The sequence below is a fragment of the Zeus faber genome (genome assembly GCF_960531495.2).
Source record: "Zeus faber genome assembly, chromosome: 1".
Classification (NCBI taxonomy): domain Eukaryota; kingdom Metazoa; phylum Chordata; class Actinopteri; order Zeiformes; family Zeidae; genus Zeus; species Zeus faber.
Window position 1 is genome coordinate 45881504 of NC_137193.1, and position 27419 is coordinate 45908922.

The 27419-nt window shown below is 42.1% G+C and overlaps 2 protein-coding genes across 3 annotated transcripts in view; both read left to right on the forward strand.

Annotated features, from left to right (window-relative positions):
* Nucleotides 1–11757, forward strand: part of LOC307239242 (guanine nucleotide-binding protein subunit alpha-11-like) — a 45746-nt gene extending 33989 nt beyond the window's left edge. The window contains exons 3-8 of the mRNA XM_080012577.1: nt 691–875; nt 1954–2108; nt 3092–3220; nt 7587–7716; nt 9458–9611; nt 11548–11757. Coding sequence (XP_079868703.1) covers nt 691–875; nt 1954–2108; nt 3092–3220; nt 7587–7716; nt 9458–9611; nt 11548–11738 — 944 coding nt within the window. The 3' untranslated portion in view covers nt 11739–11757. The remainder of the gene's footprint in view (nt 1–690; nt 876–1953; nt 2109–3091; nt 3221–7586; nt 7717–9457; nt 9612–11547) is intronic.
* A 5539-nt stretch (nt 11758–17296) lies between these two features.
* Nucleotides 17297–27419, forward strand: part of tle5 (TLE family member 5, transcriptional modulator) — a 43661-nt gene continuing 33538 nt past the window's right edge. For both annotated transcript variants that reach the window (XM_080006746.1, XM_080006747.1), the window contains exon 1: nt 17297–17942. In XM_080006746.1, coding sequence (XP_079862872.1) covers nt 17916–17942 — 27 coding nt within the window. In that variant the 5' untranslated portion in view covers nt 17297–17915. The remainder of the gene's footprint in view (nt 17943–27419) is intronic.

Below are 27419 nucleotides of genomic sequence, written 5' to 3' on the forward strand. Positions count from 1 at the left end.
TTGGGGTGCCCGTTATCTGCACTCCGCTGTGCTGCTCAGTTTGCCCACAGTGGTTACTCGACAGCTCTGAGCTGAGAGGGCAAGAGCCTCTGCCCCCTCTTCCCCTCTCCCCCTCTCCCTCTCTACTCCAGTTTCAGAACCTGGTAAACTGCACTTACACCGTTTCATTGCTCGGATTATTCCTGGCGGATAAAGGAAAAAAAAATAAAAAATCTTTCATCAATGTTAATCACAATTGATATCACAGAGTTCTCAATGCAGCTGTGTCGTTGCAGCTGGTTCATTTTCATGTGCATATGTACTTCAGCTTGGACACGGGACCTGATACCAGCATCTGTTCATCTCTAGTCATATCTTCTTGTCATTGTCACTTTTCAAAATTGGATTTCAAAATGAAGGATCTCTCGATTTCATGTCAAATTGAGTTAATACTGGTTGCTAGGTATATAAAATAATTTTAAGATGTTGAAGTTCAGATGACTTACTCCTTTACCATCATTTTGTAGAAACCTAAAATGTATTAATTTTAATGTCAAGTACTATTACGTGTTACTGTACATTTTATAATATTATATATGATATTATATTTCTAATAATCAGAAAATAATCAACACAATCAGTTATGAAAACTTTTGTGCACCACTACTGAATGTATAAGACCCACCTTGTTTCCCTTGTTTCTCCTCTCAGGCACTGGAGAAAGCGGCAAGAGCACTTTCATCAAGCAGATGAGGATCATCCACGGGACGGGCTACACAGATGAAGATAAGAGGGGTTACACCAAATTGGTTTACCAGAACATCTTCACCTCCATGCAGGCCATGATCCGCGCCTCCGAGACCCTCAAGATTCAGTTCATGTATGAGCAGAATAAGGTGTGCAGCTTCAAATACTCCTATTAATGAATTGGGACAAAAATGGTGTGTGTGTGTGTGTGTGTGTGTGTGTGTGTGTGTGTGTGTGTGTGTGTGTGTGTGTGTGTGTGTGTGTGTGTGTGTGTGTGTGTGTGTGTGTGTGTGTGTGTGTGTGTGTGTGTGTGTGTGTGTGTGTGTGTGTGTTGCAGATGCACTTGTGATGCCAAGATATTTTTTTAGAGTACAGACAAGGAAAATGGCAATCTTCATGAAGTCATCTTAATAAAGTCTGTTCTCCAGTTTCACAGTCTCTTTAACAACATTTTAGTTTAAGTAAATTGACCAAACAACAGCTGGCTATTGTGTAGCTGTAAAGGTGTCTTCAATATCTGTACACTTTTCAGTAGCGCATTTTTGAGCTCTTGCCATTGATAAATGGTGATTACCTCCAGCCATCCATAGGTGAAGCATATTGAAAATTGTATGTCATATAGAAGGGAAATGACTTGCAAAATATTGTACCTGATTACAAGAAATGATATTAATGATTAAGTCCTATGCTCCAAATACTCAAAATAAAGGAGCAGTGGGTCACACTTGATTTATTCAGTGAGATAAATTAAATGAATACAAAGGGTCCTTTGTTGTCTGATTGCGTGACCTACTACAGATAGACAGTAAACACACTAAAAAGTATTTCTCAAAAAACAAATACAGAAATTACAGGCAACCTACAGTATGTGTTCTTCCGAACCTTGTGCTCCACAACCCCAATCCGTACAAGAGCTTACCATTGCTTCTTGAATGGACACAAGGTGGAACCCTTTTGTTTAATGCAATGAAAATAAATAATTTGTAATAATTAAGTTGGGCACAATCGGTTATAAAATTCTATTTTTGGATAGTGAAAGAGGCACAACAATTGCTTGACGTAGGAAAATTTATTTAACAGTCTAAAACATGACGTTTCATCCCAACGAAGGCCTTCATCAGATAATTTCGACAAGAAACAACAATAGGGACAAGTAAATGGCTTCGGCAAATCTCTAATATTTCTTGGTTCAAAGATTGTATTGCAATAATGACCTTCTTCTTATAGAATAATGCCCTGCTGGTGCGTGACGTGGATGTGGAAAAGGTGTCGTCGTTAGACCAGCCATACGTCAGTGCCATAAAAATGCTGTGGAACGACCCCGGGATTCATGAAGCATACGACCGCAGGAGAGAGTACCAGCTCTCAGACTCCACCAAATAGTATGTGTACAACATGTCTACCCAATAGTACTGTCAGGATTGAGGTGATGGGATGTTTAATCGATATTGAATCAAACCCTTTGAGATTTTGTATTGAAATGAAATCGTGACGAATCCTACCCAATACCCATATCTACTTATCAGACTGAAGAGAATTTGTGTTTAAGGGTTGATTCTATGAGGTGCCTGACCAAATAAGTCTGCTTGCACATCTGTATTTTATTCAGCATTGTTTTTGTTTGTATAAATGTGCGAGGGTTGAGTAGAGAGAGGTGTGTTTGTGTGTCTCTGTGTGTGTGTGTGTGTGTGTGTGTGTGTGTGTGTCTCTGTGTCTCTGTGTGTGTGTGTGTGTGTGTGTGTGTGTGTGTGTGTGTGTGTGTGTGTGTGTGTGTGTGTGTGTGTGTGTGTGTGTGTGTGATGTCTTCATCAAGTGTCTCTCACCCCCTTGATTCCACACTTACCTTAGTAGTGCGTGGCAGGCGGTCAGTCAGAAACCGCTGATGCCGCTGTCTCCATCCAGCCACTTATGCGAAGCCCGGCTTGACAAGAGGCTTCAACACCTCCTTGATGGCGCACTACCTATCTTACCTAATTGTAAAACAATTTGGACCTGTATTAACTCACAAAATTGTAATTTATTGGCTTAAAGTTTTACTGAAATTAAATGCAAAAAAGTTGATTGAAATTCAAAACCATTCAATTCAGTGCTTTAAAGTAAGAGGATAGAGTTGTTTAATCTCTGAGAGCTGCCATCAAGGGTGATGCAGTTTCCAAGAAAATGTGTGGTGATGGTAACAGGGAAATTTTAAATGTTCCTCAGCCTCCCATAGCTTCTAACAATTTTACTTTTTGTCTGATCCATCCTTACAAAGTAAGTTGGGGAATTTCTGCTGTCATGCTTTACTCTTTCCCTTTTTTCCTCTCTCTCTCTCTCTCTCTCTCTCTCTCTCTCTTGTCCTCTGTTGTCCTTGCTGTTTCTCTAGCTATCTAAGTGATTTGGACCGTATTGCAGTATCATCCTATCTACCAACTCAACAGGACGTTCTTAGGGTTCGCATCCCAACCACCGGGATCATAGAATACCCTTTCGACTTGCAAAGCATCATTTTCAGGTAGACAATGAACGAAGGTATTCTACTAACACACCAGCATCCCAATAGCCAGCGGCCACTTTGTTTAACTCACTAGTTCTCTGTGTGTACATTTTAACTTCCTATATCAGCCCTCAGTCCTGGAAAGATATCACAGTAATTGTTTTATTCATGCATTCATTTTTTTGTCTTTTTTTTATTGATAGTAAAACTAGGGTTTCAATAGAGGTCCCAAATGTAGTCTTTCATGTGCAGCTGTAGCTCTGTTATCAAGTCATCTTTATAATGTCATTCAAGATTCAATAGGTTTATTCGTCACATACATATACATACTTTCATACATATATGCAGTGAAATGTCAATGCAGTGCACCCGGTGATTACACACAATATGTCCTAGACTGAAGTAGCTACCTAAGAATTTCTGCTAGACCAACTAACTGATTCCTAAAACGTAATGCGTAATGTAAGTCGAACACTGTAGAATAAAATAAGAATATATAGAATAAAATGAAATAGAATAGATGGGAATAGGCTTATGTATATGGGATAGACTTATGTATATGGGATAGGCTATTTATGTATATACAGATATGTGCATTAAAATGGCATGTGAATAAAGTGTAGAGGTAGTGTGATATATACAGCACAGTACGGCGCAGCAATACGGTAATACCGAAACAACCCAGAACAGTGACACAGTATGTGGTACAGTATGCTACATTCAGTACAGTAAGGTAGTGGAGCCTATGTGTGTGGCTCAGTGAGGACCCCTGGTGAGGTCAGCATTGACAGTTCTAATGGCTTGCGGGAAAAAACTCAGTCTCAGTCTCTATGATCTCGCTGTGTGACTGCGGTGGTGCTTGCCTGACCGCAGCAGCTGGAACAGTCCGTTGTTGGGGTGGTGAGGATCCTTCATGATCCTGCGGGCTCTGCTATTACACCTCCTGGTGTATAAGTCCTGCAGGGGGGGTGTGTAGTTCCAGTGGTACGTTCAGCTGAATGCACCACCCTCTGCAGGGCCGCATGTCCTGAGCAGTATAGTTCCCAAACCAGGCAGTGAGGTTGCCTGTCAGAATGCTCTCCACTGCTCCAGAGTAGAAGGACTTGAGGATCCTCACGAGACCCGGAATTTCCTCAGCTGCCTGAGGTGGTAAAGACGCTGCCTCGCCTTTCTCACCAAAGTGTCTGTTTGTAAAGTCCATGTTAAATCCTCTTTGATGTGGACTCCCAGGTACTTGAAGCTGCTCACCCTGTCGACAGAAGTCCCATTAATCACCAAGGGCGCGTGTGTCCTTGGTTGTAAATCTCACCTAAAGTCCACAGTCAGCTCCTTAGTTTTGCTGACGTTCAGGTGGAGGCTGTTGTCCTGGCACCAGAGTGACAGGTCAGCCACCTCCTCGCGGTAGGCCTTCTCATCGCAGTCGGTGATCAGGCCCACGACAACGGTGTCGCCAGGAAACTTGATGATGGTGTTGGAGCTGGACCTGGCCACACAGTCATGTGTGTACAGGGAGTACAGTAGGGGGCTGAGGACGCAGCCCTGGGTGGATCCTGTGTTCAGGGTGAGGGAGCTGGACATGTGCTTCCCACCCTAACCACTTGGGGCCGGGCTGAGAGGAAGTCCAGGATCCAGGCACACAGCGGAGTATTCAGTCCAAGCTCCTTTAGCTTGACAGCCAGTCTGGAGGGGACTATGGTATTGAAAGCTGAACTGGAATCTCACATAGGCCCCCTTCCGGCCATCCAGGTGCGTGAGCGTGGTGTACAGTACCTGGGAGACCGCGTCATCCGTGGATCTGTTCTGCTGGTACGCAAACTGCAATGCGTCCAAGGCGCGGGGGAGGGAGGCGCAGATATAATCCTTAATCAGCCTCTCGAAACACTTCATGACCACCGTGGTGAGGGCGGTAGTCATTCAGGCAGGAAGGAGAGGCGATCTTCGTGACAGGAACGACGGTGGACCTCTTGAAGCAGGACGGGACCACTGATTCAGCCAGGGAGATGTTGAATATTGTAGTGAACACCGGGGCTAGCTGGTTGGCACAGGTCTTCAGCTCTCGCCCAGATATGCCATCTGGGCCCGCAGCTTTTCTGGTGTTCACCCGCATCAGAGCCCTCCTGACCTCATGCTCTGACACTGAGAGTGCGCGCTCATCCCCAGCGGTGTAACTCCAATTAGCTGGCGAGCTAGAGGTGCTGTTGCCAGACTCAAACCGCGCATAAAAGGAGTTCATTTCGTTGGCTAGGGAGGCGTCCACACTCGTGGCTGGGGAGGAGCTGCTCTTGTAGTTTTTTATAGTCCGCAGCCCCGCCCATAAGCTGGTGTCCCGTTGCTCCATCTGTAGCTCCACAGTCTCTCTGTACGTCCGTTTAGCATCCTTCACCGCCCTTCGCAGATTGTATGACGCCACTTTGTAATTGTCCATATTACCGGATACAAGACCGTCGTTGTAAGCGGCCGTGCGAGCATTCAGAGCGCAGGGAATGGATTTATCGAATCTATGGATTCAGTATGATTAATACTGTAAGGCCCAGACTAAAAATGAGGATTAGAAGTTGAGGTGTGTAAATAGCCAAAATACAGAAATGTTTTTACCATTAAAGTAGAACAAAATCTTCAAGGTTGTTCTTAGTTGTTTGGCTTCCTTGCGTTTTATTTCTACTGAAGAAGCGTAATAGGTATCCAGGAGGTCCCAGAGGAGGTTCTTGTTTCTGTCACATCAAATAGGGTTTTGTGGATCCTCCTCAACCTCGTTTTAAAAGGACACATGTTTGACTGGTGCTCAACAAAGGTAGTGAATGCATTGCTAAGTTTCTGTCCATCACGGGAAGCAGGGCTTGACATCCACACATATAAAAGAGTGGGGGGGTAAAAGAGTGTGAATCAATAGGAAGCAATCATATCATTTCCCTCCTATGCTTGGCAGCACTAGAAATAACTCTGCTGGCAATGAGGCTGGACTGAAGAGATTCCCAGGACTTCTGCTGCACCCAGCCAATCGTCTTGGCTCGGCTCTACCCAGCTGCTGCTGGTGAATCACTGCGTACTCGGAGGGCATTTGTATTAAGACATTGAAAATAAAAATCATGAATAATGATGAGGAGCGAGGATGCCTTCTTCACAGATTGTACTGGAAAATTACTGTAGAGAGCTCAGATTTCCTTTTTTCAATTGTGGTGTTGAAAGAGGAACTACAACTTACCCCAGGGTGTATTAATATGCAAATTGGACAGTTGTTGAAAATTTAGCAGGCTTCGTGCCGGCTCATGGGGTTTTTCCGACCCTTGGAAGACAGTAGTGCGTCAGCCTTCAGTGTACGGCGCAGAAGCTGCAACAAAGCAGCCTTTCATAAACATCCATCTCCATTAGGCATGCCTCCATCCCATTTTAATTGCCTTTTTGAAGTTGAAGAAAATGTCATTTCTCAGGGCTCATCCAACATAGGACCACTTATTGTCACTAAGTAGGTCACTTATCCTTTCTAGAGGAAAAGGAGGTCATCTAATGTGGAGGAGTTTTATTTCACCAGACTCTCCTGGACTTATTTATCAAGCCTTCTCTGCTCCCGACACACCCCCTGGCTGTTTCCATTCACCTTTAGGATAAGCTATCCCTGCTTCACTAGGAATCAGTACAGTTGGGTATTAACTACACTACAGCACACCTACAACCACTGCACTGAGAGTAGAGAGAAGAAGGCAATTGACATATACACACACCTACTTCAGTTTGTTTCTCTGCCCTATTTAGTTTAGTTTTCTTTGTGTCCTCTGTTTCATGCTTCCAGTTCTTGGCTGATGTTCTTTTTGTTTCTATGTTCAGTGCACAAGGGTATATACTTGAGTTGGGCTGTACATTTTCAGGTGATGTTAACATGTTCAATTATTAGTCTTGAAATATATTAGTTACTTGCAAAGCTAAGTAAACCTGTGATGGAACTATTTAAGTGACGATGCAAGTCAAATATCTTTGTGCACTGACACCTCTTCCATTGTGCATACTTTCTATTGCAAGACACAAGCCTGGTTCTGCTCAAAGTTCTCTATTGATGGGACAGAGATCCAGCTCGGTAGCTTGTGCTCAACCAGTAACACCGGCCTTTTTGCTTTGATGTCTGTCATGTCATGTCTGTCAAGTATTTGTTTTCCTACGGTTTCCCCAATACAAAGATTTTGATGTGTTTGATACTATTGTAGAGATTTAAATGGTCAAAATAGATCTTCTGTTTGCCATTGAGCCCAGGGTCCAACAACAAACTATTCAAGAAAAAAAACAAAAAACTGCCAGTTGACTGATCTCCTTGTCTTTTTGGTGTTGTTGCTTATTCCCCTTTCCTGCTGTGTGCACACTCACTTATCCGGCCATTCCATTTTTGTCAAATCAGGATGGTGGATGTGGGGGGTCAGAGGTCAGAGAGGAGGAAGTGGATCCACTGCTTTGAGAACGTCACCTCGATCATGTTCCTGGTGGCTCTCAGCGAGTACGACCAGGTCCTGGTGGAGTCCGACAATGAGGTGAGACAAACATGTAGTAACATGCATGTGCATCTTGCTTGTCTTGTACATAAATGATTCCGGCAGCATACAACATGTGCTTTATACTGTAGTTTGTAACTTGATGATGCTGCTGAAGAACTCACCTATACACCAGCTCAACTCTGTTTTTATGGGTCAAATCCCATTGCACAGGTAGAAGATAAAACTAGTGAATTAGCAAACTACTCAAACATCCACAACCATGTTTGTATCGGTTCTGTGTCCCTGGAAGGCGTCTTGCACGGGGTTGTTTTTTTTGTCTTCATTTATTTTTTAATTTCTTTATTTAAATGTATTTCCTTTATCATCTTATCAAACCAGACTACATCTTCACAATACCAACACCTTTTTGAGCTTATATTTTAGTTTGATTACTTCTTGTGCACATAAGAAATCACAGGAAACTGCGAGGTACAGCGTCCCTTTGTGTCTTTCTCCTGTTCTCTCTTTCTCTTGCTCTCCCTCTTTCATTACACAAAGTCAGTCACGTACAGCGCTCACACATACACACACACACACAGGGAAACACTGCTTCACCGTAAGTGACAATCATGACCTGACCACCACGCACACATATATCAGCAACTTTGCTTCATCCTTTGATCAATAGCTGACACAAGTAAAGTCAATATTTAACATTGTAATTGGGGGAAATTCTATTTACGACGTCAGTGTTACTTCAACCAGCCCACGTCCCATTGATTTACGGCGACCAGCTCTTCAGCGTGAGGTGTCGTTCGTTAGGTCTGTTAGTCGAAAGCCATATCCAGTCAGATCTTTCAGTAGATTAGTCCGACAGCCGCTCTGTGCTAAGTAGGGCGGCTGTCCTGCACCTACTCTGTTTCATTTTCATTAATCATGCATTAATAACATTGACAATGCTGTTTCAGTACCACAATGTGTTTATTTCCAGTGTATTGGCATAGTCTCTTCTTAAGTGTACAGATACAATTAAAGTTAATGTGATCCGCCTGTGTGTGCACACTGCTCCCCTTCCAACAACAAACCCTCTCTCTGACTCAGTCATATGACAGCAGGGTTTCATAAACCAAGCCTGGCCACCAACTGCGGTCGTGATGTCCACTGTACATGTCCTCTGCTTCACAGACTGTATCGTCTGTTCACTGTCTCTTACACAGCCTTCTTAGCAGCCCTCTTTATCAAGTAGAACCACCAATGAATCACTAGGAATAAAACCAAATGATGTCAGATTGAGAGAGTCACGCAAAGAAGGGAATAATGAAATTTACGAAGCAGCATTAAAACTATTTGTTTTCATTGCTACAGTTGTGATCTGTACTGAATACTTGTGTCCTACATGAATGTCCTACCAACATGACACAGCCCTTAAGCAAATGCAGTCCACGCCATAAGTGACGGAACACATAAGTGGTAAAAACAATCGAGTCAGGCAGATTTTGGAGCAAGGTTACTTTAATGAGGGCTAAATGACCGAAATGATCGAAACTTGAATCAGTAGTATTTTACTATGTTTGATACCAGCCCAAATCTGATATATGAACAATCTAGGATTTGCTTCCAAGACCTGTTTTTTTTGATTGTCCAGTCAACTCTCAACAAGTATGCAAAAGGAATTTCAGGAGCTTTTAGAATAATTTCTTATAACAAATGTATTACATTTATTATTCTCTTGGTCGCATTGCTCAAGATGCTAAAACATTTACTCTTGTCTCCTTGACATTCCCCCGACCTTTGCAAGAACCGCATGGAGGAGAGTAAAGCCCTCTTTCGGACCATCATCACATATCCCTGGTTCCAAAACTCCTCTGTCATCCTCTTCCTCAACAAGAAGGACCTGCTGGAGGAGAAGATCATGCACTCCCATCTGGTCGACTACTTCCCGGAGTTTGATGGTGAATTTTACATTTCTTTGACTTCTTTGTCTTTTAATGATGGTGTTGTTTATATACACATATATATATAAGGGCTGCACAATGTGGAAAGAATAGGCAACGTGTGATGAATATGTTGCATATTGGAATGTGCCATCGGAGCAATACCGGTGTGGCAATTATGAATATATTACACAACAAAAAAGTTTATAGTGTGCCATTTTACTGCTAGTCGATGATAACAAAATTCTGCTATATTACATGTAAAAAGGTTGTTAGTGACAGTTTGGTGGCCGTAACAGTCTTGGATGGTAATATAAACTTCTGGTCTCTTATAAGACCTGAGCAAATATTTCTCTATAGTCATTGGGAATGTGAACAATCTGTAAACTGTCTTTTCATTTAAGGTTGCTGCCGTTTAAATCCACTGTGAGGTACCGTAGATGCAGAGTTCTGTTGTTTTACTCGAACAAAGATCAGTTGAACTCGCAAGATATCCCATTTTCATTTTGGTTCCACAGACTTCTTACAGTCGTATTTTGTGAATAGTAACTTGTGAGGGGAAAAAAACAAATCAGCAGCTCATCTTGTTCTAAATACAGTGTGATTGCATCTTTGATTTCTTGATTCTGTCTTGTGATTCATCGTATAGTTGTAGAGTTATGCAGGCATAACTCTGCTGTTGGCAACAGTTGGTGGAGCCAGTACTCATTTCAGCCCTTTGACAAATATAAATTGTATAATTCAAAAACCAGCATCCAAAGATGTATTGTTGCAAACACCAACTTTTAGAAAAAGGACGGGGACAGCGCCTCAGTTTCACCAATTTATTTTGGCCGTCAACAAAACATGCTAACGTGTCGGCCTATTTGGCGTTCATCATGCTCTGATGAAGGCCAACTATGCCGAAACATTGCATGTTTTGTTTGATGGCCAAAATACATCTACCATACATCTTTTGGATGTTGTTTTTCGGAATATATGTTTTTGAGTTTAGCACCACAGCACAAGTTTCTTTCTTGGAAGGCGTGTCCAACTCCTCCACTGCGACATGAATTGAATAATTCCTTTTGGTCGAGTTTCAGTCTGATTGGATAATTTGGTTTTCATGCAGCATGTGGAAGGCACGGTGATTGATTTTGTCATTATTGAATTATGTTGCGGTCCTTTGCTATGTGTATATTGACTTTCAAATCTTGATGATAAAAACAATGAATTGTGCAGCCCTTGCATGTGTATACTGTATTTATATATGCATACATGTGTGTGTATATGTGTGTTTCATAATGTGCACCCATGTCACACATATAGCTTGACACTTGAGACTGGACACCTAAGACAATTCACATCGCTCTATTAAATGGCATATTTCATTATAGCGGTCAATGATGTGGAAATATGGGCATAAAGTCTGTCAGCCACCATTTAGGCACTGGCTGCTAAGTCATCACTTGTAAAACAGGGTGAAATGACTGGATGGTTTTACAACAGTAAATGCAGCTTTGGAATTGTGAAAACTGCCTTTGTGTGAGGGATGGAAAGGCTTTTAATTATAATTTTCCTGTGGAAACTCATAATACATGTACAATTCTCTCTCTGACACCTTGTGGTTAAAATACTGAACTGCAACACAGAAGAAAGGCATCAAAGTACAGGCTGGCAGCCTGACATCTGGCCTGCAAATTCATTTTAAAATGACAATACTTAATTAGTCTGTGCAATTTTACTTCATGTTTTCAGAAAATAAAACAGATTGAAAGAATTAGTATAAGAGTTAATTACTGATATTTGGACCTGCAATAGTTCCAAGTAGTGCGTTTTGATTTGCTAACATTGCTTCTGTAAGGTGGGACTGAATTGTACTTCTCTGTGTTTCTATGTTTATATATGTAAGTTGTTTTGAGACAATGTGAATAAAACCTAATAATGAAACAAACGGTCTGTGTGTTGTCCTCAGGCCCCCCAAGGGACGCCGAGGCCGGACGGGAATTCATCCTGAGGATGTTCGTGGACCTGAACCCGGACAGCGACAAGATCATCTACTCCCACTTCACGTGTGCCACCGACACGGAAAACATCCGCTTCGTCTTTGCAGCTGTCAAAGACACCATCTTGCAGCTCAACCTCAAAGAATACCACTTGGTCTGAGAGAGAGAGAGAGATAGAGAGAGAGAGAGAGAGAGAGAGAGAGAGAGAGAGAGAGAGAGAGAGAGAGGGGGAGAGAGAGAGAGAGACAAGGGGGAGAGGGGGAGAGAGAGAGAGAGAGAGAGAGAGAGAGAGACACAAGGGGGAGAGAGAGAGAGAGGGAGAGGGGGGAGAGAGAGAGAGAGAGAGAGAGATGTTTGGACATCCTCACTCTTGTGCATGAACCACAAGGAGGCTGATGTATCTTCGTTTTTTTGGGGGATTTTTTTTCCCCACCCACCCCGGACATATCTGTGAAATTCTTGGCAGTTGGCTTGCTGAGTTTTGAGACTGGCAGAGTTTTGATAGTATTGTATTTCCATTTATTTTGCAATGGTTATCAAACGCTCCCTCCTGCCACATCAGGGCCTCGCCCTGCGCCTTTTTGCCCGCTGTGGAGCCGCCATGACCTGTCGGGCTGGCTCACGCTCATAATTTGTAGCCTAGAGAGATTTCAGGACCTTGACTAACGGTGGGACGAGCTCTTCCTCCTTTCCCGTGCTTCGGTGCTGGTTTCCCAGACCTGGGACTGTCTGTGACCCCATTGTGACGATGGGAAGTCGATGCTGAGCTCCAGCCAGGTGCTATCGATTCACCCAGTTCTTAAGTTGTGTGTCTCAAGTGTTCCCTTGAGACACATGAAGACACGATCTTCCCCAAATCAGTCTTACGTTTGCTCTTAGAAATGTCAATGGGTGAGCGCTACAGAGATTATATAATCATCTGCTATTTTTTGTGTTCTCGATATAGTGATCATTCAAACAAAAGGAATCTTTCAGAACTATTGAAATTTGAATATTGGTTTTAACACAAGGTTTCCAGACCACAGCCCCAGTTTACAGCTGTTTCAATATAAAGCATCGACATTGATTGTTAATGACATTCTGAAGTTTAAAGCCAATTTAAATTATATTTTGTGCAATCACAATTAATTTGCCAATAACACAGATTGTGCCATAATTGGGGAAATGGTAGATAAGTATAAATATGTAGGTTCACTAATTATTCCATTGCTCAACTTTGTTGTTTTGTTTGTTTTCTTGGACCTTTGTATGACTGATCATTGTACTGAATTGTACTGATCATTTTAAGCACTGATTCTTTTGTGGGTGAGAAAACATTTGTGTACATAACTGAAAACCAAACCAGAATAAGACAGAGCAATAGTTGAATTGTCTTGGAAAATAAACGTAAAAAATAAGCTTTTATGCTGCCTGTTAAGTCACAAGTTGATCTTTGTTACAATTGTCTTTGATTGACTTTAATCTGACATATTGTTCAGTAAACATTTGATTAGCTGTAATATGGCAAGACAGTAAATATTACAGATTTTTTTTTTATAATATGCAGACTTGTATATTATGACTGGCTTGTCATATTGTTGATAACTTGATTCACAGTCTCTGTGCTTTCAGCTAGAAGTGTTTTTCAATTGGGAGAAAGAAAGATCTTTTTATACTGCTGTAAAAAAAAAAGAAAAGAAATTCCAAAGAATTTTAAGTGCTGACTTGTATAAAGTTGTTGCAAATCTGTACTGAAACGCTTGACGATGGGGGAAAAAAAAAAATAAACTTTTCATTTTAGGTTGGCGCTTTATGTAAATGGTGAAATGAAAACAAATTATAATCAGTAGTTACGTATGTTGCTGTTCAATGATACTTATTCAATGATACCTACTTTTGGAATTGTGTGGGTGTATCTTTTGATTTCCCAATCTCTCATTTTGTCTTTTGCCTGACTGGCTGTTTTTCTCTTGACAGTATAATTCAGGTGATTTTTCATAAATTTCATCACAAGGGCTTCTATTGGTAATGTTGACAGCTAATGGAGGGGCTCTATGCACGACATGGAGCATAAGATGCAATCAATTAATGAAGGGTGGGGAAAATGAATCAGGGAGCAGGAGTTGAGTGTTTGCCTCCTTTTGAGGGGAAAAACCTGCAGGTTCCCAAATGTCGGCCGATGCCTTGGACAGAACTGATTGAATTCCAGCGTCTGTGTTTGTCTGTACAGCCAATTCAGGTTTGGAGGGCGGACAGCGGCTAAACATCAAGAAAGTTGGATCATTTTAATAGTACACCTTTAGCATCCCAACCAGTCACTTTTTGGCAGACATCTTGCTTTATTCATGAATCACAAACCAATACTGGTTTTACAATATTGAAAAAACTATTTATGTTTGTGTTTTTATCTTATTACTCTCGGTAGTGTCTCCAGGTTTGCTAAGGGCGTTGCTGGAGCAGGAGAAGATAAAGAGGGCTGATGAAACGTGGTACTAGGAGACTTTTTGTTTCGGCCTGGTTTAAATGTTTGATTGATTTCTGATAGTTCCTGATATACCTATTCTGCATATCTTAATTGCCTTTGTTGCCAAAGGGTGTGAAGACGGGTTTTTGTGTGGTTTTTTTTTTTTTCTTTTTTAATTCCAGAAGCGACACAACCAGTTCAGTTTTAGGGTTGTGTATGTTTACAGAGTACCTTTATTTTGATGGACAAGATTATATATTATCCAAGTATTCTACGCACGCTTTGTGCCACTGTACATGTCAGGCTAGGCTGTCAAGCCTCCTCCATAAACAGTATACCTATTAATCGAGTTAAGTATTTTTGCTATCTATCCTCATTTGATGGAGGGAGACATTACATCTTTCGAAATATACTGTACACAAACAATATTCATTTTAAAAAGTAACTTGTGTTGGATGCCCCACGTCGACCGAAGTTTTGTCTTGTTTGGCAGCTTGTAGTGGTTAAGGTGGTTCTCTGGTGCTTCAAACAATATTTAAAAACCTTATCTTTGTCTGTTTCTTCCACAAATATAGGTGGTTGCAATGCTCACCCCATAGAACAAAAATACTAACAGCTTTATTCTTGAGGTGTCATAAGCTAGACGTCTCAGTTTGAAAGCCTGATGATATGAGCACCATTGTCATTTTTGAGAATTAATGACTAACTCAAAGGCTTTTGTTAGTTTGGCAAATGGAAGCAAGGGGCACATAGATCTGTGCAACACTTTTGTTTTTCTTGCTTTGGTTGTTATCCACAAAGGCAGCTTGTCTTGGAAAGATTCTCAGCAACTTTTCAGTCAGTGATGCTTGGCTATTTCAAGAAACACTCCATTCCTCCTCTTGACCCGTGGTTCATGAGATTAGTATTTACAAGTTTAACAGAAATGGGACAAGCATTTTTCTGTCCTTCCCTCTTGGTTTAGTTAAGGTTGTCCTAATCCATATTGACATGTTCTTCTACAGCAACCATGTTTGTGATTGAAACTTGCTAAAAATATTTTCACGCAATGTTTCACGCACTTTCAAAGGCTAAGACCAGTTTGATCTGTTTTGTTGTGGTTTTCCCCCCGCATCATAGTCTTGTAGTAATTGTAGTATGTGGATTTTATGCCTCTCCCCTTTTATCTTTCAAACTGGCATCAGAGGAAAAGCATGGTTGATCCTAAAACCAACTTGAAACAGTGCTCAAAGGAAACACTACACATCTTAACTTGAGGATATTTCTCATTGAGATGCTTTCAAACCCTGTTGTTTCACTCAGCTTTGTATCTGAAGGACATTCACAAAAATATGTTTTGTCATTTTGGTTGTTAGTTTGAGCACCAGGTGGCTATGATAGGTTTTGTGAATTGCATAAATCGATCCACCTTTTTGCATTGTTTTTTTTTTTTTTTTCTAAAATTAAGCGGCTTGTCATGCTTTGGTCAAACTATTAATTGAATAACATAAGCCAAATTAAGGCACTGGCATGGTCTACTGGTGTGTACTGGTCAGGACGTCTGTTCGCTTCTTCCCCTTACTTGATTGGATCATGTCATATTCTCTTTTTTTGGGTCGAAGCACTGAAAGTGCAGCTCTACGATAGGACAACCTGCATGTTCATTCAGCTCTTTGGGTGGTTCTTTAAAGGTGTGTGTGCGTGTGCGTGCGTGCGTGTGCGTGCGTGCGTGCGTGCGTGTACACAAATTTAAAGGTTAATGCATGTGCTTCAGGTCCGTTCTCAAAAGAGGAATGGACACAATATTAAAAGCTGAAACTTCAAAACTTTTTTTGTGTTTTTGTAAGTCTGAATTATTACCTAAACACTTGTCTTAGGACCACTAAATATTACTTTTTCTTTTTTAAGATGAGGTTGAAATAAACTGTGCAGTGGTGTACAAATTGAAAGTAATGTATTTTTATTTGTTTCCCCCCCACCTTTTTTTTTTTTAAGTATAACAATGTAAACTATGTACGATGACTGTTCTTTGTGGAGCAGACTCTTACCAAGTGCCAATGTTGTGAAAAGAAATAAAGGATGTCCATGAATTTCATAAACCAGTTTTTAAACACAAACACTAAATATGTGATTAAATATTTTAAATAGGACAATTTATTCTATGAACATTATAATGAACTATTTCTGAAATGATTTCCTCTGCATGTGAGTCTCAAGGGTGGGAGAGGGGATGGCGGTGGGGTTACACATTATTCAATGCCCTCCCGGAACCATTTTTCAGTCTTTTAGCTGTATTTCTCTTTTGTAGCTTTAATTTCAGCCACTGTTGCCTGAACCTCGTTTGAACACGAAAATGAATTTCACAGCCTCTCCCTTTTGAAGAATTATGTTATGAATCGGAATAAAACCTGTTCCTGTTCTTTTTGAGTGAGTGTGATTCTCACACGTTTTCATTTCAAGGACCCTCAATTGGATACACATAAGACCACGGACCCCCATTAGCCCACATTCATTAGTTTTGTTTCTGGGACACCGATCTGAGAAGATCTTTACTGTTGAATATGATTTTGTCAAACTCCAAACCTGTCTATACTGCGGTGAGGGAGATAACATTGAAGCTATGATCAAAACAGTCGGTACTGATAAATAGGTGTTGCAGCAGCACAAATCAGACCAAATCAGTAATACAACAAAAAAAAAAAGAAAATTCAACATATTGGCAATATAAAAAAAATGGTGATTTACAATAAGCCTGTATCAGCGAATCCAAGTACAAAAGCGGGACGCGTAGTGAGGGGATGGGAAGGAAATGAAAAAAAAATCGTGACCAAATGAAATGAGTCTTTCACTCCAGTTCATCGCAAGACAACCGGTCCATCGGTAACGACCGTCAGTCATGAGGCTGGGGAGCCGCCGCCGCCGCCGCCCGTTCGCTCGCCGTCCTCGGGGGGCGCCAGTCTCCCAGAAACGGCGGCGCCGGCCTAGACCAGCCCCGTGTAGATCTGCACCCCCCTCTCTCCCTCTCTCTCCCTCTCTCTCTCTCTCTCTCTCGCCGCCTGCGCTGCGGATCTACGCGGGGCCGCTTGTGTTCCGCGCGGGGCGTTCTGTAGCCGGAGTGACTTCCCACTTTTAACGCCAGACAAACTGGGAGCGTTTCCCCGGAGCCGCTGGGAGGGGACGCTGCGCCGAAACATCGACCTGATCTCACCAATCCCGTCTTTGACACCCACTTCCTGCTTCCCCGCGTCGCCGCCGCTCCGGCTTCAGTGTTGTTGTTTTATATTTTATCCGTTTGAACGAGGCGTTCAACTTGAGACGTTTTGTTACATCCGACAAATCGGACTGTTTTCTGGGGTTTTCCCTTCCTCGCCTTCGGTAGTCTGGTTCGAGCTGGTCGGAAACTGCGAGAAAAGAGGGGAAGGGACCAGCGGGTCGAAGAGACGAAACAGCGGAAGGAAGGAACATCACGCGTTAACGTGCTTATTAATAATACCAGTGATTAATCATTTTGAGTGGCGGCTATTTGAGAAATTAGCTTGTAGCCTAGCGTGTCGCTACTGCTTCCTAGTTAATTCGTCGTCGGGACAGGCACAGTGGTTCGTCGCTCCACCGCAGACCAGACCCAACCCGACACCGGACCGGTCAGCTCGCTAACGTCCGCACAGCGTGCACCTATCCCGGGGAGCTAGCCGAGCTGCTACCGCTGGTCAGCCCCTGTGCTCCTGGTGGGGGTTAGCTAGCAGCAGCTAGCCGTGGACAAAGAGCAACCACACAAGGCAAAGGGGGGGAGGAAACGCCCACAGCTACCAGCTTTTTTTTCCCTTCTTCTTCATTATTATTATTATTGCTGTTATCAATATCATCTACAGCTTTCATCGTTTCTGTGGAGGAAAAACGATTTAACCAGGAATTGACATGATGTTTCCACAATCCAGACACTCAGTAAGTAGATTTTTGCTGACATATTTATTCCCCTTTTTTAACCCCAAAAGCTCTGAATAGTAATAATTTTGATGGGGTTTACACGTTTAGTGTCAATATGCTGTTTTTCCTCTTGGTGACAAGGAAAATAATTGATTTGGACAATTATGATGTATGTGTCTCCCAGTCATGGTGTGGTGTCAGCGGTTTAGTTCTGGTGAGTTCTGGGGGTTCATTTGGAAGATGGACCCAAAGGAGGCATTTGGTCCAAATTGGATTTGCAGTTGAGCCAATTTCCAGACAAAGGTGTCGGAATTTATGCCAACTAGTTTAAACCTTGACGATGCTCTCACTAATATCTCACGTTCACTTGAGCTTTTAAGGTGATCCGTGTTGTGTGTTGGTTAATCGTTTGTGGGATTTGATTAGAAATGCAATCGGGTAAATAGGGACATAGGTTGTGGGACCGGTGCACAGTCTACTATTGTCTTCCAACAAAATGTATTCTGTTCCATCCAACAAACCTCTTTAAACCGCATCTTTTCATAAAGATCTCAAGTTTCCATGGTAACTGAAACTCGGTCCTGTGCGTGTGTTCATCAGGGAGTCCACCGCCCTTTGGTCAACATAGAGGTTCTGGTGAGTGACAGAATTGTGTTACACGTCAGAATTAGTTAAACCGAGCCTGTGCAGGAACATCCAAATAACACAAATTGTGTCCAGAGCAGCAGTTTCCTCTCAGCCCTTGGTTCAGATACATTGTTTTCTCCCCAAAAAATGTTCCCAGCCTGGGTCCACCACATACATACCCAAGACGGTCTTGCAGAGGCTGTGTTGCCACTGCGAGCTGCTCTGCAATTGGAAGGTCAAACATTATAAAATGATAAGTAGAGCAGAGGCTAGCGCAGGTAAACACAATAGCTCCGCGATTATTGCGTTGCCAGGGACTGTGCCTTCCACTTCTCCCTAGCAACGACTTGACGCCACCGCTTGTTCCTTTGTCACTGAAAGGGGGAAGAGTTGTTTGCAGAGGCTGGAGCATGAATGTCTTGTGTGAAATGAATGGTTTGCCCTTTGGCAGTCAGTCAGTGCAGCAGGCTGACTGTGCCGCTGCTGTTCAGCTCACACTAGCAGGTTTATATGACAAAATGGTAGAGGCTTTTTTATTTTTTTAATGGAACGTAGTTAAAACCTGAAGATCTACCTCCTTAATAAGGTTTACATTTAAATGTTTCTCCCGCATGTCCTGTCATTTGAGAGCAAGAGATTAGGTTGTGTCCACAGACAGACAAACAAAAAATAGGATGACAACACATGTCCACATATAATTTATTGTGTGGGCTATTCTAAGTGTCCTTATAAAGTCCTTATAAGCCCAAAGTGGAGTCGGAAAGATAATAGTGTCTGTAGGGTGTGTAGAACAGAATTTAGGTCATTTCAAAATAGAATGGGTGAACCTACTGCACTTTTCCCTCAAAATAGCATATCATTATTTTCAGCTGAAATGCAGTCTTCCCTTGGTTAAAAAAAAAACACACACACCTCAAACCCCATCAATACTACCAAGAGTGGTAATAATAGCAGAATTGAGAGTTGTAGGTTTATGTGATATGTATATTGTGCGGTTACATGTCAAACATAGACTTGATTTGGGCATTCAGCCCAGGTATATTACCAGTTGCCAAAGTATATTTGGCGACTCATTTTAGCATTTTTTTATTTTTACTTTTTTATCCGTCCGAGAAGAACACCATCCGCGATTGTTTTACTAGTGGACTCATTCGCTGGTATCACATTAGAAGACGCAGACACGGCTCTCTGGTTCAGGTGGGTTACAAAGAGCTCCAAGTAGGTATCAGGTCAAGAGACAGCATGAGGTGATGCTGCGTTCAGGGGAACTTGGAAAACTGTGTTTCATGTCTGAAGTGATGCTGCGTTCATGGGAACTTGGGAAACTGTAATTTGTGTCAGTAGTCAAGGTGTATTTTAGGGCAAATTCGCTGCCACTTCTGCACCTGTTGCCGGGATCACAATGGTGTATTTTATAGTTTTAAAACCCATTTTTTGTGTTCACGTATGTTAGGCTTAACCACCTAAACCTTGCATGCAGTGTTCTCGAGTTGCCAAGAAGACCAACATTTATTACGAGGTAAAATATGTTGAAAGAATAAGGAGTGCTAATTTCACTACTCTGATGGATTTTAGCACAGAGCTTCCTCAGTAATACAGCATATTTTACTATTGAAGGCTGAAAAAATGACTATAGTTTATTTTATTTATCTTTTATTTTTATTCATCCAGCTCAATATTTCCTCTATAGCTCGAAGTGTAGCATGTCGAAGTTCATAAGTGAAAATAGAAATGTATCGGGATCTCAAAAGTGGCATTCCCTCGAAACCTTTGTATTGCTTCGCTCCGAATGTCTTGGCTATTGTAGATTGCACCACACTTTTATGATTTCAACCCCCAATACAAGATTGACACATACACAATAAAATACTAATAATGAACAGGCCTTAGCCCTCAGCTTCACGTTTCCAAATGAACTTCCCATTTTGTGTAAACCACAGAAGACAAAAAAGTGAAGGTTGGCAGAATAACCATCAAGCAGCAGCGATGGGTTATTTGCTACTTTTCGTACTCATAAAAACTGTTTTTCTTTATATTAATCATTGTCAGATGCTTTGCATCTGGCAATAACAAATTTGCATCGATATTAACAAAATCCAATTTTTTTTTTTTACCGAAACCTCTATCTACCCCTATTTTGAGGATGACTGTTGGTACTTTAAAAAGACATTTAGACCTAAGACATATTTGAAAATCAATCATTATTTTATATTTGTATAATGATAAAGCAGATAGAGGTGTTGATTAGCACAGTTCAGTCTATGAAGTTCAGGAAATAGCATTACTTTACTATAATGCAACCTTTATACCCCTTTCCCACTGCACCACACACGCTAACATCCGGAATTTGTCATCAGTGGTTACAACCGGGTTTCAGTCCCAGGTCAAATGACCCTGCAATAGACAGGTTTTAATCGGTTTCACCTCCGATTGGCTTTGACACGAACAGGACACTTTTAAAAGGCCTTTTAACCGGTGCGATAGATTGCACGTTGAAGTTCCTGGCGTTGGTGTATAAATTGACAGGAATATCTCTATCGTTCGATCATTTAATATCCCATTTAGAATCTAAAATCAATTTTGAGTGTGGGGATCACACTGTGGGGAGCGCACTCGAATCACCACGCTCCCCAATGGGCTCAGAGTCACTCCGGCACCAGCCCAAGCCGGTCTGCGCTTCCCACCGCCGAAGGACCGGTGCTCGCACCCATGCTGCCGGTGCTCCATACTGCTTCTACTGTAGTGTTGAGTCGTTCATGAACGATCAGATTCTTTTGAAAGGCTCAAAATACTTTGTTTTCAAGTTTTACAGATTTATGTCGTTGTTTGTTTAAGTTGCTGTCTCCTCTACTGTTTTGTTAACAATCACACTGGCACTATGACACACCCCTTTTCCGACATGCTTGTGATGTGGAACGTGAGACACCAGAAAAAACTGCATTTCTACTGGCAATGGGAAAGGTGTCAAGCGCCTATTTTAGCTCACCCCGTTAAAAAACCTGCGGTAAATCCGCAAATTTTGGTGTGAAAACGGTAAAAGACAATTTAACAATATTACAATATTAGTATAACCAAAATAACACACAATATCAAGTCATCACAATATCAATATTATATAGATTCATTGCCCAGCCTTAATTGCAGTATGATGTTGCCAAGGCTGCTGGCCATAGAATCCAACCAATTCAGCTTCTGCATGCCTGCCATTTAAGTGACATGCTAAAATATCTCGTCACACCACCAAGAAACCATAAAAAAATTAAGCACCTTTGTCCACCTTACGATTTGTAGCATTGATAGGCATGTTGAGTTCTCTACATGATGCTCCTGAATTTCATCTCCTGCGCTCAATTTTGGAGCTCATGTGTTCCTTGGGGAGAATATGTCACCTGGAGCTCTGGCGCTGCGTTTTCCCCCTGAGTGAAGCAGTCGCCTCCTGATGTGTGGGAACTGGCTGATGTTCAGTCACCTTTCCCAAGGTGAGAGAACCTGTGCGCTTCCACTTCTGCCTGCTTGTTTCCTTTTGAAGTTTTTTTTTTTTTTTTTTTTTTTCTCCTCCTCTCCTCCTCTCTCTCCCTAATCCAATTGAGTGCCCTTATGCTGCCTGATTGGAGTATTAAGACCCAACACACAGGATTAAAAACGGGGATTACGGATTTAGTGCGACGCTTTGCCAGAGCAGCAGCAGTTTGTTCACCCCTCGAGTATAAGCAGTCAGTTGGTTAAGGCTTTACTTAATGCCTCCCACCCCAGCCAACCCCCCCAAACAACCCCCCCCCCCCCCTCCCCGTGCTGACCCTGCTCACCCCCACTATTTTCCCTCCGACTCTGGCCTCGTAACGGCAGCTGCTGCTGCTGCTGCTGTCACTGTGGCCAGCGGATGGGGAATACATGTGACGGCCATATAGATATGACTCTCCAAAGATAAGATGCCCGAGACCACAATGCAGCTTGACCAGAACACAAGAGGGGTCTCTCAAGCTGACTAAATCACCTTCTGTTTTCAGGTTTCGCTTTGACTATTTGTATGTGAACAGGAACATCTGACTGATTTGTGTGTTATGCTTTTAGTTTTTCAAATGATCTTCTGCTGTAAGCATTTCAAGCGTGGTACCTGTTGTAACCCACCCATAAGTATTTATACATATTCATTAATTTAATAGGTGAACAGATATAAACATGGAATGATGATGATTATGATGACTGCAGGGCTGATGCCGATTTCAGGTAGTCGTCCCAGTTAGAATTTTAAAGTTGAATGGGATTTAAAATGTAAACGAGCCTGTTATAATCCACTATTATGGCTTGGCAGTGCTGTTCTTTTATTTTATAAAAAGAAAGCATTTCACACTGACTCTCTGCCTGACCCAGTTGATGGCATATTGTTTTGGTTGTTGATTAAGCCTAATGCAGCTTCAGCAAAGCCGTTTGTGGCGTGAAAGTCAAGCAGTACGAAGGGGTCGTGCCAAGGCACTGCGTAGACTTTTAAGCAATGCAGGTCCAGATCTGGCCTCTTCCTTGAAAACCAGCCTGGACCCAACTCCAGTAATCGCCACAGGTTGTCTCCTCCTCTCCCTTCATGACACGTTTCCTCCCAGGTCTGATGTAGTGGTGGGAGGGGCGGAGGGGCACAGGCATTATTAAGCCTACTTGAATTAACAGAACAGCCCCAGCCTTTCCTCTAAAGCCCCCAGCTGGGGGGGGGGGGGGGTTAATCTCCACAGTCCCCTGTCTCGCCCATTAAACAAACTCCCTCCCACCACCACGCACGCACGCACACACACACACACACACACACGTGCAGGCGCGCACACACACAAAGCCCGGCGTCTAGCTTGCACACACACATGCACATAAACATTCATGTGTATGCAGAGGAGAACGAGCACAGTCAGACCTGCAGCTTACTGTACACATGCACAAGCTGAGGCACGTGTGTCTGCATGTTTACACAGTGCACAAACACACACACTTTTTTGCTGCAGTACATACACAAAAATAAAAAAATAAAAATTCCCTTTCACTCATGCTTACACAGTAACGGGAACGCACACACACACACACGTGTGCGTGCATGCATGCATACATACACTCTCACTGGCCTCAAGGGTCTTATCTGCTTTTTGTATCTAGGGGAACAAATTGAATGCGGGGTTTGACACACACACAGGCCAGCAGATGTCTGGGTTGTTAAGGGCAGGCCAGCTCATTAGCATGACAAATACAACCCCCCCCCCCCCACACACACACACACACACACACACACAGCACCAGGGGCCAGGCTTTAGAGGGGCCAACCTGAGGCCACGGGTCACAGGTGATTATTGATTTTTATTTTTCTTGAGTGCCACACTGGGTGACTGAAGTTACGGGGGACTGGGAACTAATAGTCCCCTCCTACACACAAACAACATTTGTACACACAGGGGTACAATTAGGCCTTTACGCAATCAGCCAAAGGTTCACATGCAGGGACTGATGCACAATGCTTTTTCAGGAAGTTATTTTCAAGTTAATTCGTGGAATGAACACACCGCATCTGCTATTGGCCTGGTGGAATACCAAAAACAAAGGTCACGATTTACGTAAGCAATTTGTGCTCATGATCTGCGTGAAAATGGACATCTGGTTTGCGAAATCCTCATCCACTACATGATTTTTTTCAATCGTGAAAGCCAAAGAAAAGATTGAGCTGTGCAAATTTAACAACAGAAATTTGCAGATTTTCTGTCTCTTCTGTGCACACACATAACTGCTGTTTTTGAGCACAAATCTAAAGACGCAGAACAAACAAACAGTTTTGTGGTACTCCAACACACAGATTCTCGCTGGGCAAGATATCTTGCAATATTTTGACTCCAAAACAAGCATGGATCACATACAGTTTGCTACTGTTGTTGTTTGTGCAGCGAACTTGCAGCGCCAACGTACACTAATTAGACACCAGTCTAATTAGTCCACCACAATTCAACAAGTTGCTCCTCCATTCCAGAAGTCCACACTCACCCACTTGCCACTTTCCTTGGCTTCGCCATCAGGCAGATGCACGATCTCATTGGCTGTAGAAAATTGCCATTGCAATTTGAGATTTTGACATGTGCACACCAGCAGATTTTGGAAAGACTGGCCCCGATAAAATCAAATATCTTTGATTGAATTGTGAACTGGCGGCTTGGGATTGTATAGAGACATATTTGAGTCTTTCACTCACACACATATCGATGACGGCTACGATTCTACAGCGTGACTACCTCAGACTTCCAAATGGGCCTAGAAAATCATGTAATGTGGCCCTAGCTTTAGACAGCAGCTTATTACACAATCAGTAAAAGGGACCAACTTCTTGTCTGCGTGTGAAGCAGATCTTAAAAAAATGCAGTTGAATGGAGGAATTTGCGCATTATTGAGCCAGCTCGGGAATTAAAAGAAAGCTCAATTAAGTGAATTGAAATACTTTTTAAAGGAGTAACAGTGCCGCATAGTTTTGAGTCACGGATCAGATCATTTTTCAGATCAGCTTAAAAAAAAAAAGAGACAAATATAACTTTGCTTTCCATTTATTCTGTTAAACACTTAAAGCAAGGAACTTTTGCCCATGTTCTTAAATAAAAATATCAATCCAATGTTCAAATAAAATTGTAACATAATATACATAAATAACATTGTATTTGTTTACTAGCGGCTCTTGACCCCTCCGATATGACGTGCAGAGGCATAGCAGCAACATACAACAGCTCATTCACCACGTCGTAAAGTAGCAGCAACATAGCAACAATGTACCCTAAACCAACATTGTGCTTTAGAGTAAAACGCAGAAGGCATCCGTCTTGTCTATCATCTATTCACTGCTGCTCTGCAGTGAGATTTATGGACTTTTTAGTTTAAAATGTAACAGCGGCAGGAAAACTGTATTTTATATACTTTTAGTCCCACAACAGTGAAATTTGCAATTTCTCTACATTTTACCCATCTGAGTAACTGACGTGTCTAGGAGCAGTGGGCTACCATGTAGTGGCGACGGGGGAGTAGTTTGGGGGTTAAGTGTCTTGCTCAAGGACACATCAGCATGATACCAGGAGAAGCCGGAGATCGGACCTGGCAACCTTCTGCTTACTAGGCGACCTGCTCTACCTCCTGATCCACTGCCCCCTTACTTTTACTATGATGGTTACATTTAGCAATCAATCCGTGGTTCACATGTGTGCCAAACCATGGGGGGGTGGGGGGTGGCCTGTACGGACGGTCTACGTTCTGTTACACCACTATTACTGCACTCAACATGCAATACAACTCCAACTGAGAAATATAATTTGGGCAGCTACTCCTCAAAAGAAAATGCATTAGAAGTCAGAAAATTAACTCCTGGTGATTTAATTTAAGAGATGGCAGGACATAAAAAGATGAACAAAAACAAAGGTTGGTTAATAAAATACAAACTACCTCAAGCGGTGCTGGGCAACCCCAGGAGAGGGAGCTGACCCAGACAGAGCAACTGGTTTAACAGATGCCCCCATCAGTGTGCTTGGATCTGGAGATTGCTTTGATAAGGTTGCAATTTCTGCTGTCATTGATATAGGAAGTCATTCCTGCCCCTTCATTGAATATATCTGTGTTCGTTTGCACCTGCTCTTTAGAGGCACATATATTTTCACGCATACCTTTTTATGCCCAGAATGTGTCTATAACAAGGTGCGATGTGAGTGAGTACTAAGCAGTTACTGATGAAGCTGCACTGGCCTGTATCAGGGTACTCAACACTCAAGACATAATGACCTATGGATAATTATTTCAGTATCTAGTGATTCTCACCTTTTTACGTTTTGACTGATTATATTCTGTCGGAAGCTGAGATTCTGAACTAAAAGCTTCAAGGTTTGCTGAAGTAAAACAAGTTTCAACTACCCAAATCGCAGGTATTTTACACAACTTCTAGTACGGAGAGCAATGGTAAGCGCCTTAGTCCCGAGGACAGTATCCAGTGGACCCTGCTCGGACCTGACATTAAAAAGCTGATGCGATTGTACTCGGACATCTTTCATTTATAGCTAGAAAAATGCACAAATACCTCTTTTATTGATTTTCAGTCATAAGAAACGGTGACTCAAGTCATTTCACAATTATTACCAATAGTTTCGGTTTAAAAATATACTACACTATTCATATCACAACCAAGCTGTGTATAAAGAACAATTCAAAACAAGCAGGAAAACTGGTATAGCCAAACATGACATTACTTACACCATTATGAGTTATAAACATTCAAAAGTTAACCCTCTGCCCACTCCACTTAACTGCCCTGGCTACGCCAACTCCATTTATTGAAACAGTCCACTCAAGTGTTGACTGGAAATTTGCTCTGTCGTTTTTTTTTATGATTATTTTTACCTCAGCCTTTGTGAACTAAAGTGACCAATTGTAATTGATTGGGTGGATAAAATAAAAGTTGATAAAATGTAGCTGACAGGCAATATTTTGTAGCAGTTAGAACTCAAGCAATTTGTGACAGAGTGCCAATGATAAATTTTACTGACTCATGGCAGTTTTTTCTGGCTGTAAATTTACAGATGGCTGACTGGCAACCCTGGCGGTGACCAAGCTAATTAGTGACAAGTACCGTCAGCATTGCATTAGCAATGCTAATCTGTCATCCCTTTCCATTTCCATTGCATCCAGGCTACTGAAGGCACGAAATATATCTTGTCTGCAATATTCTGCCGTTTTGACTGTCTTTCAGATCTTAATTTCACTAACTACTTTCCTGCTTGTCATGCAGCTTTGTGCTCAGACACAAATTATCAGTTGTTTGGACACGTGTTGGTTTTCACACACCATGACCTGAATTATAGCAAGCATGCTCTGTGAAAAATA